The following is a 17,242-nucleotide window of genomic DNA, read 5'->3' as shown; positions in this document are numbered from 1 at the left end:
GGTTGACAGGAGAGCTGAAGATAATATGTTTGTGGTGAATGAACTGATTGAAAAGAAAAAAAGAGCAGGAGAAAAGTTGTACTTAGGTTTTCTAGACATAGAGAAAGCTTATGACAGGGTTAATAGGAGTATGTTGTGTAGAGTGCTGGAGCAGATTGGATTGAGTGATAAGTTTGTGAACATAATTAGTAGTATGTATGCAGGCACAAAAGCTAAATACAGGTTAGGGAACCTAGAGACAGACTGGGTGAAGAGCGAGAGAGGAATGAGGCAGGGTTGCATTCTGTCACCAACATTATTTAGCCTGTATACAGAGGAGCTGGCAGGTAGGATGAGAAGAATGAATGCGGGAGTGAAAGTTAGAGAGGACAAGTTGTGTGTGTTGTTATATGCGGATGATGTTGTGATTTTGAGTGACTCTGCCCAAGAATGTAAAGATAAGTATGACAAACCAGTGGGTATAGGCCGTTTCGGGAGTGCAGCGAGGATGAGAGCAAGCAAGTATGATGTCATCCGTGAGGTTTGGAGAGTGTGGTTGTCCCGAGCATTATGTATGGAATGGATGTGATGACATGGAATGACAGTGAGATAGAAAAATTGGAAGTGGGGCAGAATAGGGTAGCAAGAATGGCACTGAATGCACCAATTAAGGTTTGCAGCAGTAGAGGCTCTTAGGAGTGACATGGGATGGAGCACTTTTAGGGAAAGACTACTAAAGGCAACCTTGAGATATAAAGTGAGACTGGAACGAATGGAGGATGCAAGATTAGCAAGGAAAATATACTTGTGGAATATAAGAGATGGCAAATGGGCGAATAAATGTGGGCGAATGATAGACAGGAATGTTATGCTAAGTAGGTGGGTGTACCGACCCTTTGAAAATAGGCAGAATGTGTTTGAATGGAGAATAACAAACAGAAATGGAGAGGGGTTTGAGTGGGATGTAAGAAAGTGAAAGAATGTGATAGATATGGCAGTTAAAGATGAGGGATTGAGGAAGTGGAAAAATGAGATGGAAAGAAAGGAAACTCTCGACTGGTACAGGGAGAAAGAGGCCCCAAAGTGTGAGGTGTGGTATGAGGGAAGCCTGGGAGGTGATCTTCTTTTCCGTGCTAGAGCGCAGTGTCTGGATGTAAATGCAGGGAACTATAGATGGTCTGAGTCCCGCAGCAAAGTGTGCCAGATGTGTGACAGGGGTGTGGACGAGACCGTGCAGCATGTAGCGCTGTGTGAGAAGTATGACAGGGAGAGAACGAAGATGATGCATGTGTTTCTGAGTGAGATGGGACGTGGAGTGAATGAGAGGACTGGAAGGGAGTGGAGTGGATGGTGCTGCTGCTGGGGCTCAGTGGAGAGACGAGCGGACGAGTGATTGAGGCAGTGAAAGAGTTCTTGGAGGGCATGGGCGTGCAAGATGTAGGGAACGACATCCTGCCCCGAGAACATAGACTTCCCGCATGTTTTGCTTTCTTTCTCCGTCCCCACATTTTATTGTCTTATTGTCCAGGGGAGGTACCCCCCCCCTTTGTCTTTCTTCCCCTCCTTTTATTTCTTTTTTAATTTCCTTCCTCCCTTCATGTAATATTTGTAATATTAATCTCTGTCCTGCCTGCCTGGGGTAGATGGCTCCTTCTCCTCCTTCTCCCTTTGTTGTTTCAATAAACTATCAATCAATCTTTTCACAGGAGCTGCCGATACAAAGGCCTGGCTGGGGAGAAATCCCGAGCCACCTGTGACATCAAGATCAAGATCAACGCGGCAAATGAAGACACGGGGAAGGGCGTGACAAGGTGAGGCCATATTTTTTGTCTTATATCACGGTAAAACACGAAGCTGACACCCTGTACCACGCGGCCAGGCCATGGGGGATAATGGAGACTTGCATGGGTCTGAGGAATATCTGGAGAGGGACGTGTGTGAGGTGTGGACGTTTCTGATGTGTCTAAAGGTACCACACCAGAGGCTCCTGAATAAACTAACAAGTTATGGCATAACAGGCAATATATACGAGTGGATTGCAAATTTCCTGACTGACAGAAAACAGCGAGTCCATATTAGGGGAAAGTATTCTAGTTGGAAGAGTGTAGCAAGTGGAGTTCCACAGGGCAGTGTGCTGGGACCAGTCCTTTTCGTCCTGTTCATCAATGACTTACCTACGAACATCAAGTCAAGTATTTTCTTAATTGCTGATGACACCAAGGTTTTTAGAAGGATTGACTCTCAGCAGGACCAGTCAGCACTGCAAGAGGACCTCGGAAATCTTCTGAAGTGGTCTGAGAAAAATCTGCTTCCATTTCATCCTGACAAGTGTAGTCACCTCAAGATACACAGCAGTCACCGAGCACCAGAGGAGACAGTATATTACATTCGTGAAGAGGGATCGGATAGAACAGAAATTAAGAAGGTTACAAGAGAGAAAGATTGTGAATTTTGACTGATGGGCTTTTGACATTCGAAGCACACATATCTGAAAAAGTTAATAAGGCCAACCAAATAATGGGTATGATACGTCGTACATTTACTACTCTTGATGTACATACATTTAGATGTCTCTTCAAGACCATGGTAAGACCTCATCTTGAGTATGCTCAGTCAGTATGGTCTCCGTACAAGAAGAAGGATATAAGGATTGTGGAAAATGTCCTGAGAAGAGCATCCAAGTTATTACCAGGATTCAAGAACCTCACATATCCAGAACGACTGAAACAATTGGAGATACCAACAGTGACTTACAGAAGGCTAAGGGGAGACATGATTGAGGTATACAAAATCCTCAAAGGTAAATATGATGGGGATGTGAACATCCAACTTGAGAGACATACAGGGCCAACACGTGGACACAAATTGAAACTATGGAAAATGAGGTCCAGGACGCAAAAGAGGCAGATGTTCTTCAATTCAAGAATCGTTGATGCCTGGAATAGCCTTCCCAAGGATGTAGTAGAGCCAGTGAGCGTGATATCATTTGAGAAACGTTTAGAAAAGTTTTGGTCAAACCAACAAATTAAATATAATTTTGAAGAAAAATTGGTAACCACCCCGGCACACCACCTGAATATCAGTTTTGACAGCGACAATGATCTGGACATTGAGGCCTAGCTTTGGCCTGCGTCCAGTAACACCGTAAGGTTCCGTAAGGTAAGGTTCTTCTCCTTCACCTGTTGCTGGTCTACCTTTTCGCTGCCCTTTACTTTTTTTTCTTCTTGTTCTGGTCTGTCTATTATGTTTCACTTCCTCTTCGTTTCAACACTTTCACTCATTTCCATACCTATTTTCACCTTGACAGTTTTTCACTATCTTATTTCCATACACCTATCTTCGTTTCATCACTTTCACTCATTTCTATACCTATTTTCACCTTGACAGTTTTTCACTATCTTATTTCCATACCTATTTTCACTTACTCTTTGTTTCAACACTCACTTATTTCAATACCTATTTTCACCTAGATAATTTTTAACTTTATCTAATTTATTTCCATACCTATTTTCACCTTCTAGATATTTTTTTGCTTCTCATTTATTTCCATATCTATTTTCACCTTGATAATTTTTCACTTTAGCTGATTGTGTCTTGACCTGTTCTGCTTTGTATCACTTCTTTGGATCTTCTTAATTTTTTCACACTTATACTTCACTGCACACACTTATTTACTTTACTCTGCACTGCCAGTTTACACATTACAGCTCTATGATACAATTTACCTTTTTACTTGCTTCAGATTTTTTTTAATTTTTTTTATGTAGGTACACTTGGTATGCAGCAGCCAGTCTTGATACCAGGCTTATTTATCTTTATTACCTCAACAGAAGCACATGACCACTGATGTCTGAAAGCAGAGGATGGAGGGCAGGGCGTGGAAGCTGGAGGGGAGGAAGAGGGAACTGGAGAGGAAGAGGAGGGAACTGGAGGGGAAGAGGAAGCAACTGGAGAGGCCGAGGAGGAAACTGGAGAGGTTCTGGTGGAAATTGGAGGGGCAGAGGAGGAAACAGTCAAGGTATTTTTTATTACTTGCTTATTACTTTTTTCATGATCTGACTTTGTTTTATTTTTTAAGATTGAATGTGTTATTGACCAATTAGAGAGCAAGAGATATCTTTATTGCAAGATTTTTATATGATTTTCAAACACATTATTAAGCCTTTCATTATGAAAAATTTGGTGATAAACCTGGTACAACACTGAGTGGTAGTGCAATTACATGATCACTATGCTGCACAGAGGAGAACATTCCCCACCCATACTATACTGTCTTGGTCTGTATTCAAATGCATCCATAATTTTATTCCTGTGTTTTGTATGCTGCAAAGTGTTTGTGATTAATCTTTGACTTGTTATCCTGTTAGTAATAAACTAATAATGGCATCTAAGCTAATAATGGCATCTAAGCTGAGTGGCACTTAGCCTTCCAGTGCTGAGCACAAAAGGCAAAGGAAAAGCCTTACGTTGGCAGTGAAACTGGACATTATAAATCTTATCTTGGGGCTCTTTTATGATCAGTTCTTAATTGTACCGTATTTGAGTGGCCAGGAATGTATCCTCATTAGACCCGTATGTCATAAGACTCTTGATATCCGAGTAATCAGTTTATGATCTGTTTTTAAGTAGCGTAACCCTATCATACAGCAAGGCAGGCCATTACTTACGTAATGTGTAGTAAGGACTTCATTCATTGTTCATTAACTGGAGGATGTTGCATGTAGGTGTGGGAGAGTCAATGCTGCCAACCCCTACCCCTGCATGGCCTCCGTCCCAGCCAGTCATCACGTCAATGCTGCCTCAGGTCCCCACACCCTACAAAGGCTGGGCACTCTACATGACAAATGGTGAGTTGTCTGCTGTGCTCACTAGAGTAGTTGACAGTAGCTCCTTGTTGCTTTTTATTACTTATGACTTATGACTTTATTACCTTTGAATGAAGTAAGTAAATTAAATCCCTACTACCTTTAACCATTCCAGACCGTGATTATTCATGCTAGTCAGGTTTATATTGATTTACACAGAAGGGCAGACAAAACAGATGACAAGTCATATTGTCTGCCTAGAAAAGCAGATGAATTAGTTCATATTAAAGTCTGCCCTGACAGTAGAGGCAATCAGAAATGAAGAAGTCATAGTCATAGCTCCACTTACTTCTAGGTGTGACAGATTCTCACATTAGAGCAGAAATGAAGAAAGTAAGATATATATGTAGAGAATTCATTAAACTAAAGCAACCCTTTCCTCTTCCTCCCCAGCCTACAGTGAGCATTCAGAAACGGTGGGGTTTGTGCGTGCCTTTGAAAAGTACTTGCGGCAAATTTACCCCAGCTGTCTACGCAGTGAGTTGGAGGAGCGCAGGGCATTTTCAGTTGACCTCAAGGAGCTACTGAATGATGAGAATGTGAAGGAAGCCATTCCACAACTCCCCACCCTGGTTTTAAACTCACCTGAAGGAGTCATAAACTGTCTTGGCCTAGCAATGCACCAGGTGAGCAGTGATGGTGTGTGATGAAACTTTTGACAATAATATATAGCAAAGGTTAGTGTGTAGTAGTAGGTTGATTTAAAAAGAAATATAGGAATGGGAAGATAGAGCAGCTTAGCCTTATTTACATAAAAGCATAATTGATTCATGTGGAATATGTTGATGCATAATGCCACAAGTGTGATTTATGGTTGTCAGTAACAAGCTTGTTTGGAATAGGCTTCGTGTTCAAACTTATACAAACAGCTTATTAAAAGAAAAGTAAACCATGCCTCAGGTAGGTTGCAGTGTTACCTTTTCAGTTTGTGGTGGTGAGTGACAGTTCTGACTTTTGTTTATCGGCAAGATACAGTACCATAATTCAGTATGTAAAATACTGTTTTATTCCAACAACACACAAGATTCCGAAATCTTATTTAAACCCAATATGGCCCTTCCCTGATTTGTCCTAGTTAGTGACGGAGGAAGTGGAGGCTGAGCTGAAAGAAGAAGCAAAAGAGGTACTGGGCAGGGCAGGAGAGGATGCCAACAAGGCAGCTCTAGAGTCCCTGGTGCCTGTCACTAACCTGCCACGCATCCATGCTCGCCTCACCAACCATGCCAAGCTTACCAAACTGTGTTCCCTAAAGTCCAGCCACTATGGTAAGTATTAAAGAATTCTTACTCCTCTTTACCTTTTTATTTGCTTATTATCTAGAGGACTAGAGGACTTTAAAGATTATTTAAAAAAAGGGGGGAGTACTAAGTACTACTAATGTGGAAAGACATCTTTATTAAAAGAAATAGGTGCTGTAGAAAAAAAAAGACTCCATATATAGGGCACTGCATGCATTTTCCATAACAGTGGAATGAAGACAACACTGAACTGAGAAAATAGGGCATGTTTTATGTGAAAGCAGTTTTCTCACTAAAATGGACAATAGGTTTCAGTTTTACATTGCTCAAACTCCCAGATACTCGTACATTAACCCATACCCCATAAATAGGACTTTTAAAATATGGTTCCACAATCACAGGGAAGCTGGTGAGTGTAAGAGGAACAGTGGTTCGTGTGAGTCCCGTCAAGCCACTGTGCACCATGTTGGCCTTCTCTTGTCTGGGGTGTGGGGGCATGCAGGGTGTTGGGCAGCCGGAAGGTCGCTACTCAGTGCCCTCGTCCTGTGCTGCCACCCCAGGCTGTCGCTCAAGGTCATTCATGCCCGAGAGATCCCACCGACTGACTCAGACTGTAGACTGGCAGACCTTCACCATGCAGGAGATTATCAGTGATGACCCGGTGTGTATGTGTGTGTGGACGCTCATGTACGTGCTTACTTGCAGAGTCAGAGTTCCCAGAGCCTGGAAAACTTCCACCATTATGTTATGTAATTCACAAAAAAGACAACATCAAGACACAGATCAATTAGTCTTTTCCCTGTAACCTACCAAGTTTTTACTAAGATCATAAACAAAAATGCCAAGCCAACAAAGAGAATAAGCATGCTTGCCCATGGCTTGACACGACCGAGATTCCTATTACCATTTACTTGATAACTTTTTCTTTTATCTTTCATGAAACAAATTACTGATATTTTTTGTTTAACTACTCACATTACAACAGGGGCAGCACTTTACTAAATACTGCAAAATACACTAAGCTTTTGATGGTGCTGCTGTTGCCACAGGAACTCCCTGCTATATGTGCATATTTCCTATCTATCTCTGTCTGTGATTTCTGTCTATTCCTGAATGTCCATTGCTTACATTCACCTAATTTCCACGATTCCCGGCAGAGGGAGGGCGGCAGGATCCCTCGCACTGTGGACTGTGAGGCAAGAGAAGACTTGGTGAATTCGTGTGTACCGGGAGACTTGGTCACCATCACAGGCATCGTCAAGGTCAGTCACAAAAAGCACATGTTGTTCCACTTCTATTGCCAATATATGCATCCTTTTTCATCCCTATATTCCTCATCAAACAGCACATCAATGCTAATTTTTAATTATAGCTTTTGACACAAAATTTGGCAAAACAACATCAATCATGTTGAATCACCTAACTGTTGAACTTTTCTTCATTTTCATCCTGATATTCTTTCCCCCCTGCATCACATACAGGTTAGCCAGAGCCAAGAGGCCCGAGGTGGCAAGGGAGACAAATGCATGTTCCTCCTCTACGTTGATGCCTCATCCATCATTAATGGCAAGGGCAGAGGCACTGGGCCAAACTCAGTGTCTGTAGGAATAGAATTTAGCCTCAAGGACTATTATGGAATTCAGGTGAGGCAAGTTGCTGCTCTAGTTTAGTTTGAAATATTCTAGAAAGTAGTATATTCTAAATACCTTTTTTTTTAATGTCTCGTTTTCAGGGGAAACTGAAAGCCATTCTGCAACTGAGAAAACATTCACTCACTACTTTCAAAATTTCCTTGTTTTGACAGGAGATACAAGGTGAACCCAACCTGTTTCGCTTGCTGGTTGGTTCACTCTGCCCATCCATCTATGGTCATGAAATGGTCAAGGCTGGACTGCTGCTGTGCCTCTTTGGGGGATGTGGCCGGGGAGGCAAAGGAGGTGTGGCAGTGAGGGGGAACTCACACATACTGGTGGTGGGAGACCCAGGACTTGGCAAGAGTCAGATGCTGCAGGCATGTACTAATATGGCTCCAAGGGGTGAGTGACAGGCTGAGAGATGAGTTAGGGCAAAAGTCTTCAAACTTTTCTTGAGACAATCTAGTTTGGGTTTATTTATTCCTCACAAATCCCATTGCCACTGTGAACAGTGTGTGGCTCCTCTATCCTGTACTGTTTTATCTGTTGGAGGTGGTGATCCAGTTAGTAGTCCTGTAACCCAGTGCTGGGTGGCATCCAGTACTTTCAAGGAAGTGGATGAGAAAGATGTAAATGGTGAATAAGTGTTGAAAAGATGAGGCAAGTCCCTGGGATTTTTAGGGTTGAATATGTGGAAGAAATTATTTTTATGAGTGACAGGGTAGTTGAAAAGATGTCATGTGACAAGAAAGTTCAGAAGATGATGAGAGTGAAAGGAATATGGCAGTAAGACAATACTAAGTTGTGAATGAAAGAAAAGAATGAGGAGAGAACACTCAAAGACTGAAAAGTAACAAATTGGTGTACAGCACAGTTCTTTGGGCAGACACCAATATCTCAACTCTTAAGATTAACTAGCTTGCTTTACATTTGCCCCCACAGGTGTTTATGTGTGTGGCAACAACACCACCACTCCAGGCCTGACTGTGACCCTGTGCCGTGAGGGAGGGGGGGCAGGGGACTACGCCATGGAAGCTGGTGCGCTGGTGTTGGCTGATCAAGGCACATGCTGCATTGACGAGTTTGACAAGATGGGCAGTCAGTATCAGGTAAGATGATATATAGTGCTTGTCTTGCCTTTTCTTTTATGGTTGTGTTTATTGATAACTTCTTTTATCACTTGTTTGTTTTAATGTTTTTAATACCATGATACAAACAAGAATAGGCAGTTTATGTAACATTATCTATGTGAGGAGTATATGTCTTGTGATAGGTAGAATAGGCTGCTTTGGCTTACTTATTTGTCTCTTACAGGCATATTGCAGCTTCAGGTGATGTTGGTAAATGAACAGGTAGATAGGATCCAGTATATTATTTTTCTGTTAGGAGTTTGGGCATTGTGCAGTTCTTGAATAGGGTCACAGTATTAATAGTGTGCACTGTGCCCCTCCACCTCATATTTGCCATCATTTTTTCTCAGGCTTTGATGGAAGCCATGGAACAGCAGACAGTTAGCATTGCCAAGGCTGGTGTTTTGTGCACTCTGCCAGCCCGCACCTCCATCCTGGCAGCTGCCAACCCTTGTGGCGGCCACTACAACAGGGCCAAGACTGTCTCTGAAAACCTCAAACTGAAACCTGCTATGCTGTCTCGCTTTGACCTTATCTTTGTCCTCCTTGACAAGCCAGATGAGGTGAGCAACAGCTTGTGATTAATCTTCTCTTGGTTTCTTTTTCTAAAAATGTTCTTTTTTCAGAATTTTTCTTTCATAGCTTATTACTGGAGGATTTTCATATTTGGCAAGTAATTGGTATTATAAAAAGTGTCCCCAGAATTAAAAACTGCAAAAATAATGGTATTATTTGTTAGTCTAATTGCTGAACCATAACCATTCTCCCTTGTTTAGTAAAAAAAAGTGCTCTAATATGTCCCAAATTCTAGATAGGTAGTCTAATTCTGATATTCTTTTTACTCTGAAATCAAGATCACGCTGTATTTTGTGGGAGAATGATGTTTCATGATTACATTGTATCAACTGTTTTTGCATTACCTACAGGAACTGGATTGCCGCCTCTCAGAGCATGTGATGGCACTGCACAGTGGGTCAGGTGACAAGATTGGTCATCTGTCCTCCACCAAGAGCAAGAACACCAGCTTTAGCTTTGTCTCCACTATCTCTAATGATGATGATGATGATAGTGATAAGCCTCTCAGGTGGGAGTTGTGTTTATTTGTCACTGCCTAACAAGTTGATAAATTAATAATTGTTTTGTAACTTTGCCAAAGCATGATATTACAGCTTCATGCCATTAGAATATCTTTGTGCTTTCTCTTTCTATTTCTTTTCCATATTCCATATAAAAAAAATTTACTCTGTTTTGGCCTCCTTATCTTCCTTTTTATTTTTGCAGCGAGCTACTAAAATGTCCTGCAGCTGAGCCCTTTGATCCTATACCACACCAGCTGCTAAGGAAATATATATGCTATGCTCGCCGCTATGTCAACCCTCGCCTCAGTCCTGCTGCTGCCAAGGTGCTGCAAGAATTTTACCTCGACCTGCGGCAGAGCCATGTCTCCGAGGCCATACCCATTACCACCCGCCAGCTGGAGTCTCTCATTCGGCTCACACAGGTACAGTTCTCTCCTTGCCCCCAGATCATTCATTCAATTACCTCTCTCATCTATGTGGGGTATACTGTCTAAATCGCTTTCCCTGACTTCCCCACCTACAGGCCCGTGCACGCTGTGAACTGCGTGAGGAGGCAACAGGACGTGATGCTCAGGACGTCATTGAGGTGATGCGCTTCTCCATGAAGGATACCTTCACGGATGACCTCAGCCTTGTGGAGTTCCAGATGTCCCTGGGTCAAGCAAAGACAGGTTCCAGGGGTCCAGTAAGTGTTTTGAATACTTGTATGCGTGCCTTTATACAGTAAACCCTCGCTTTTGCAGACCTCAGTAAATCAAATTTCAGCTTGAATGAACTTTTTGGGCTAGGCCGGTATATGAGGGGATTTACCGAACAAGGTTGGTAAATGTAGGGTTAGGTTCGGGAGTATATTGTTGCCAGACACTCAAGATTACAAAAGGAGGTTAGGAGACATGGTAGTTAGATACTAGAGTATTAACGAGATTAGTATAGTTGTACCAAATGGCATTATTGAGAATCCCTGTCTGGCTGTTAGGCTTTGGCTGGGCCAGACGTTGCCATGTGAACGAGAATACAAGTGTCAGCGACAAGTGTGCCCGCTGACTTTGCCCAGTGAAGGGAAGAGCCTGATTATGTATATGTAGAAAGTTTCTAGAAGCCTCTGAAACTACACAGGACTGATGAAAGGGAATTTATTTTCTTAGGTTAGTCACTGGAAATTCTTTCTTCAGGTTAAGAAGTTCATAGGCGGCCTCAATCAGTTGTCAGAGAAGACCTGTAAGTCAACCTTCAGTGTGAGCGAGATGAAGCAGCTCATCAAGCAGATGAACTTGAAAGTGCCAGACTTTGGAGACTTTCTGGCCAATCTCAACCACCATGGTTACCTCATCAAGAAGGGGCAAGGTGTCTACAAGCTTTCCACAACCTTCGACTCATAACTGGTGAGTTTTATATTGTCCATCCTATTATCATTATTCTTTCACAAACTTGAAGTCCATACAAACCATGCAGTTTCGTAACATTCACTTCATAGGTGTTGGTCACTAGCCAGATTCAGGGAATATAAGACAAACTTCTTGTAGTTTTATTAATTTTCTATCTACAAGACATGCATATTCATAAGCTAATATAAATACAAATGACAGTTACCCAAAAGTAAACTATTAAAATTTGAGGCAGGTTCTTGATCCCATGTGTTTCTCTAAACATCTATGTCACAATTTCAACAGTACTAATAACTTACTTCACAGTGTAAAAACAATTATTTAGTTACATGATTATAAAATGTAAATTCAATGCAGGATTTACAGCATTGTCTCCTTTGGGACTGTCATATTCCTTTCTCACACACAAGAAAAGGGGAAGTCCCAATGCCTGTGTTTGTGCTGTACATTTGGGCAGACTCTGAGCGGCACTGGTGACCTGCGATCTAAACTTCACTTGTTGGTCTACTGGTAGACCAATAAGAAAGTGATGTTTAAGTTAAGGTACTGAAAAAGGCAATCAAGAAAACAAAGAATAATTACCTAGTGAAGGAATAATGTGAAATTTTCCTTCAACTTAATGGTTGTACAGATGCAATGTGAACCGACCTAATTACAGTGTTCTCTCTCTTTACCACATAACAGGTGCATAAAGTTACAAATTTGAATTTCAAGGAGAATTTGCTAGATGGAGATTGTTTGGATATAAAATGAGAAAGCTAAATGGTGATTTTGTGAAAAGGGTCAATGAGTCAGAAAGGAGGTCTGGGGGTGGAAGGGAGACCACTGGCAAAGTGGATCAAGGAGCACATAAAGGGGAGGGTGAAAGTTGAAAGGAGGGAGTGCATGAACATAGCCATCCCCTCAAGGGTAGTTCCCAGAGGAACCAGGACATTTAAACTATAGATAGAGGTGTAGGGGCAGAGTAAGAGAGAGAGAATAATTTATATTTAAAGAACAAAATAAAATTGTATGCTAATTACAGTGTTACAGTAATGTAACGTGTAACCGCAGCAGAACACTTACAAAGGCACTGCTAAGGGCCAACAGTTAGATATTGAGGTATTCAGACCAAATTTTAGTAATATACATTTTACAATTTGATGGAAATTTCTTTGAAGTTTGGGTTTTTAGTGAAACAAATCCACAATTAGGTTTTCTCAATGTTGCAAAGTATTTAGCATGCTGTAGTAGGTAATGCATTCAAGAATAGTATAGTAGGTGGTTGCCCTTTCATTGCCAGGTTGTTGGCATTTTGCTGCCTTTGAATTTGCTATAAAAATTGTAATTGTTCCTCACTGAACAAAAGAAGGCACACCAAATGGACGAAGGGAAGTGTCTAAGGCTAGTGTTCATTTTCTATTTGCTAGGAATGTGCATAATTTGATTTTTTCCCATCTGAAACTACAAATAGCTAAACTGTCTTGAAATTTTGTCTAGCTACCAGTTTGTTTCAGATGACACTTGGTTCTTGCTCCCAGCCAATCGTTTGATCATATCGCAGTTTATTGGGTTTGGTTGGTGGGTACCTCTGTCGAGGCTGGTAATATTTGTTTAAGGCAAAAAGTTTACTCCCAGTAGCAATGTTACTATCATTCTTTGGTTTGTACTGTCAACAAGCAGTGAAGGACAAACTGAAATTGAGAACTTGCTGTCATGCAGTGGCTTACACAAGCATGTCAGGTTTGCATAATTTGTTGAATCAATTTACATATTTCATAAAATTTCTGAACTTTTTGCAAAGTAGTTCAGTTCAGTCCTTCTTAAAGTACCAAAATTATCACATTGCAAGACTGGCAGTGAAGATAACGGAACTCATTACCAGCATCTCTCCCCAACAGGGCCCTCAAAGCTTGAAACTGCGATATTAAAACTCAAAACTACTTGGGTCGAGATACTGTAAAGTGGCAGTGTCTTGTAGCGATTCCTCACAACACAGTTTGCTTAGCTACCTCTGGCAGTGCACTCTCACCTTGTGGACCACTTGAGCTGCTACCAATTTACTCTTCAGGTGATAAAGAGTAAAAGTTTTGCAGCTAGAAGGGACAAGGAAAAGAATCCTCATGGATTACCCCTCATCCCTTGGACATGGTGATCAACAGCATGAGCAGCTTGGTATCCCAAGCTATCAAAGATGAGCTGGTGATGCAACACCAAGGACCTTCTTAGCATCTAACCCCTGTGCCAGATGAAACAAGTTGAGCACGTTGACTTGTGGCTCCAGATCATGTAAATGTTAGCGTCTTCTTAGGTTGGTCACGGCGGCCCGGCCCTGGGGAGGCCGAGGCATAGCGGCGTGGGCGCGATGAGCGTGGTGACCTGCTCTGGCCAGCCGAGAGGCTCTGGAAAGATGTCAGGAAGTCAGTTATTGACAGGGTCTACTCTGTAGCAGGAACATACAACCTCACTTTTGTTGCATGTACTATCATGCAGATTATGAATGTACTGCTGAAATGAAGAGAAAATGTAAAATATTTTTGTGCTAAACAAGAAAAAGAGATAACAGATGACATTCCAGGTACGAAAATAAGATAACTTTTGAAAACCATGTGCATTCATGTGGACACATTTACATTGTCTTGCCAATTCCGTACATGGAAAAACTGTAATTTAAATAAGAGGCTTTGTGTCATGAGGCTTAGGTCATGCCCAAACAGTGCAATTTATCTCCATCTATGCAAAGAAGACAGCATCACTAAAACATTACAGCGTAAGGAACCATAGCGCTGAGAGAGTAGAGAGGAGGCTGTGGGGGCCCAGGGACGGAGGCTGTCCGACCCTCGACTCACACGGAACTGACTACGCAAGGCAGAGGGAAGCCGGTCAAAACTCTGCTGGCAAGGAGAAACATTAAGCAGATGCAGTACAAATCTGTGTGTCTGAGTCACTGTACCGCTAGGGCATCCCAGCCCTGCCCTTCCCCAGGTTTGGGTGACAGGGCAAACTCCACTACACAAACCAAGTCAGGAAGGTCCAAGAATATGAAAAAATACAAAAATGGAGTTATATTAGGCTCTTTAAAATCTTATATACCTCAAAAATCAGTTCACAGAATTTGAAAGAACCTACAGAATATGTGTTCAGACAAATGTTTTCTACTGAAATGACAGAAAAAAGAAGAACCTGTATTTAGAAGTATTTATAATAGGTCTGTCTGGGTACAGATCTCTATGACTACCTAAAAAGTTCAGCCAGTTGAGACTTCCTGCTTGAGGTGTTTGTTCTCATGCAAGGCTGCAGAGAGTCAACAGTAATGTCAGTCTTGCTCATCACTTTGCTTAAACATTGTGTTGCTTGTTTGAATGATGACAAGGACTGCATATTACTTCTGAGCTGTTAAGGGCACTCACAACAACCATCATGCATCTGAGAAAACACTCAGTAAAAAGGGATGAGACTTTGCCAGCATTATGCTATGCATGAAATATGAATGTTTCAAGCTTCTCTTCAATTTATGCTTTGGTTTTCCAATGAATGTTGCCACACTCACAAATGCTAGGCAAATTATAATGTGGCAAAGACTTAATGAACTAGCATCAGTTATTTGGGACACTGGAATGAGAGTACAGCATTTCACATGTACCTTATGTTGCCAATAATTACTCTAGACATTGGATGAGGCAGGAAACCTGATAGAAAGTAAACTCCATATAGAGTAGAGATGGTCTGATTATGTATATTTTAACATTTGCGAATGCGAACGTGAATAATAATTTTCATTACTTGCTTATGCAAATGGGAATAAGTGTTAACTTTGGAAACGTTTCCAAAGCACTGTCACTCCTCACGTGATGAGTGTGTGTGCAGTGGACTGTGCAACATGGTGGAGGCACGATGAAGTTTGTGCCGCTGTGGTGACAACCACTGAGCTCAAATTGTGGTGGTAAGCTAGATGAACTACAAACAGACCCAAAACAGATGATGTTTCAGTTGCTCTCTCTCTCTCTCTCTCTTGTTCTTGCTCTTGCTCTTGCTTCCACTCTCTCACTCTTTCATTGCATTCATAGTATTACATACGTTATAAGATTTTTTTTCCAATGGGCCTGTTAATGAGATTAATATTCAATGATCACATGCAAATTTGAGTGCCAATGAGAAAAAGTATTAATATTTGCTATTGCGAATACGAATATTCGGACCATCTCTGATAATGATCACCTGTTAACATGAAATTTACTGACAGTGTCATCAAACTCCCCATCAAGAAATAATGAATTGTTGTTGTAATTCATGTCAGCGCATGCATTGGAACTTTGATGAATAATGATTGTTGCCGAGCCCCTCATTTGGTAATATGCTGTCCATGCAGTCTATTTGGCAGCTAATGCAATGCTACCAGCCATCATGGTGACAAGCACAACAGCTGCTTGTGACACCACATGCAAACCCTCTTAAGGCTATTATAGTCAAATTTGCCAATACATTCTAAGCTTTTACAGAGCCAGCATTGTTTTGAATTCCTATTATTAACACTACAAAATGTTGCTAAGACTTAAACCTTTCCTCAATTTTGTTTTCATCATCATCATTATTATTTTACTAAATATTATTTTACAAAGCATAATTGCCCAAGATGATGTTATTTGCAAATTGCTCATGATTTGGGTAATGTGTAAACCTGTAAAGGAAATAGCTGTAATTATAGTTCAGATATACTGAACATCCCCTTTTTTTTCTTTGTGTTATGCATATTAAAAATCTAAAATGTATGAGCTGAAATTTTCTGTACAGTATTTCACAAGGTTCTATAGTCTGTTTCATTTAATCTGTCCTCCAACAAAGTGGGAATTTTGATAGATGTGGCACCTGCACATTTCTAGTTCGTGAATACGTGAAAATCAATCTTTGTGAGACATTCAAGCTTATTTTTCAGTAATATATTTGAATGTTTATGTATACAATAAACAATTCAGTCATTTGCATTGATAATCTAACATACAAGCACACGAAAAGACAAACTTGTATCAAATAACATAGTCACATCATGCTCGAAGGATCTATGTTTTTTCAAATTCATTGATTGATAGCTCATTTCAGGTATTTTAAAAGACATATGGCTCTGCAAGTGCATATAAAGAATATCTTGATATAATTTACTGCATGTAAATAATAATTAATAATTGAAATAACATGAAATAGTAAATAATAACTGCTGAATGTAATGCTAGGCTATTTAGAATATTAGACTACCCATGCTGTTTACATGCAACACATCAAAATTCCTTATGTATAGACACTTGCAGAGTCGGATGTCAATTTATGTACCTGAATGAGATGAAATATGGGTATCTGAAAGGCTATATATTGTTCGAGTATGATCAGACTATAATTTGATATACATATTGTTCTTTCTTGTGCTTCTATGGTAGATTATCGATGCATGTGGTTCATGTAAAAAGACTTGAATTTTTTTTGTATACACAAAACATTCAAATATACCACTGAAAATATAAAGTTGATCTTCACGCAATCACGAACTACCAATGCACAAGTGCCACATCTATGTTCGCAAGTGGACAGATGGAGTGAAACGGACTATAGTGATTGGTATTAACAAATAGAAGCCATCTAAGAAATGATATTCATGTACCCAAAGAATGAGCAAAGACCTCTCAACCAAAAATAAAACAACTGATACAGATCTTGATCCCTCAGCCTCACCTGGATCTCGGAGTCAAGAGCCGAAGTGGAGACTCTGGGATGGGTGCCAATAGTGTGGAGGGAATCAGTCATTGACATTCGGACACGTCGGACGTCTGCTGCCACTGCTGAGCTCCTGTTGCGATACTCCCGGATCTGGTCACGGTACTGGGCGATCTGAGGGAGGGAGGGTCAGGTGAAGAGTGGATCTTTTTACTAATGCAAGCAAATGCCATGTTGACTGGAGTAATGG

At 41.0% G+C, this 17,242-nt stretch overlaps 2 protein-coding genes across 10 annotated transcripts in view; one reads left to right on the top strand and one right to left on the bottom strand.

Moving 5' to 3' along the window:
- The first annotated feature begins 1,674 nt into the window (after positions 1 to 1,674).
- On the top strand, positions 1,675 to 17,154 carry LOC126980347 (DNA helicase MCM8-like). The gene is made up of 16 exons (XM_050830113.1): positions 1,675 to 1,790; positions 3,810 to 3,997; positions 4,704 to 4,826; positions 5,238 to 5,470; positions 5,920 to 6,109; positions 6,484 to 6,743; positions 7,240 to 7,344; positions 7,564 to 7,725; positions 7,887 to 8,118; positions 8,659 to 8,825; positions 9,197 to 9,409; positions 9,773 to 9,930; positions 10,128 to 10,347; positions 10,449 to 10,610; positions 11,098 to 11,307; positions 17,005 to 17,154. The coding sequence occupies exons 2-15, from the start codon at positions 3,826 to 3,828 to the stop codon at positions 11,302 to 11,304; spliced, it is 2,604 nt and encodes an 867-aa protein (XP_050686070.1). The 5' UTR covers positions 1,675 to 1,790; positions 3,810 to 3,825; the 3' UTR covers positions 11,305 to 11,307; positions 17,005 to 17,154.
- The window catches only part of LOC126980346 (rootletin-like), a 130,623-nt gene continuing 124,817 nt past the window's right edge, over positions 11,437 to 17,242 (bottom strand). For 7 of the 9 annotated variants that reach the window (XM_050830108.1, XM_050830109.1, XM_050830110.1 and 4 more), the window contains 3 exons: positions 17,011 to 17,166; positions 14,057 to 14,183; positions 13,551 to 13,691 (listed from right to left, as the gene is read on the bottom strand). In XM_050830108.1, the coding sequence (XP_050686065.1) occupies positions 13,690 to 13,691; positions 14,057 to 14,183; positions 17,011 to 17,166 (285 nt within the window). In that variant the 3' untranslated portion in view covers positions 13,551 to 13,689. Of the gene's footprint in view, positions 13,692 to 14,056; positions 14,184 to 17,010; positions 17,167 to 17,242 lie in introns of all 9 variants that reach the window. The other 2 variants (XM_050830104.1, XM_050830105.1) reach the window with 2 other exon arrangements.

This window comes from Eriocheir sinensis, chromosome 44 (genome assembly GCF_024679095.1).
Source record: "Eriocheir sinensis breed Jianghai 21 chromosome 44, ASM2467909v1, whole genome shotgun sequence".
Lineage (NCBI taxonomy): Eukaryota > Metazoa > Arthropoda > Malacostraca > Decapoda > Varunidae > Eriocheir > Eriocheir sinensis.
The sequence above is the reverse complement of the archived record's forward strand: the minus strand, read 5'-3'. Positions and strand labels throughout refer to the sequence as shown.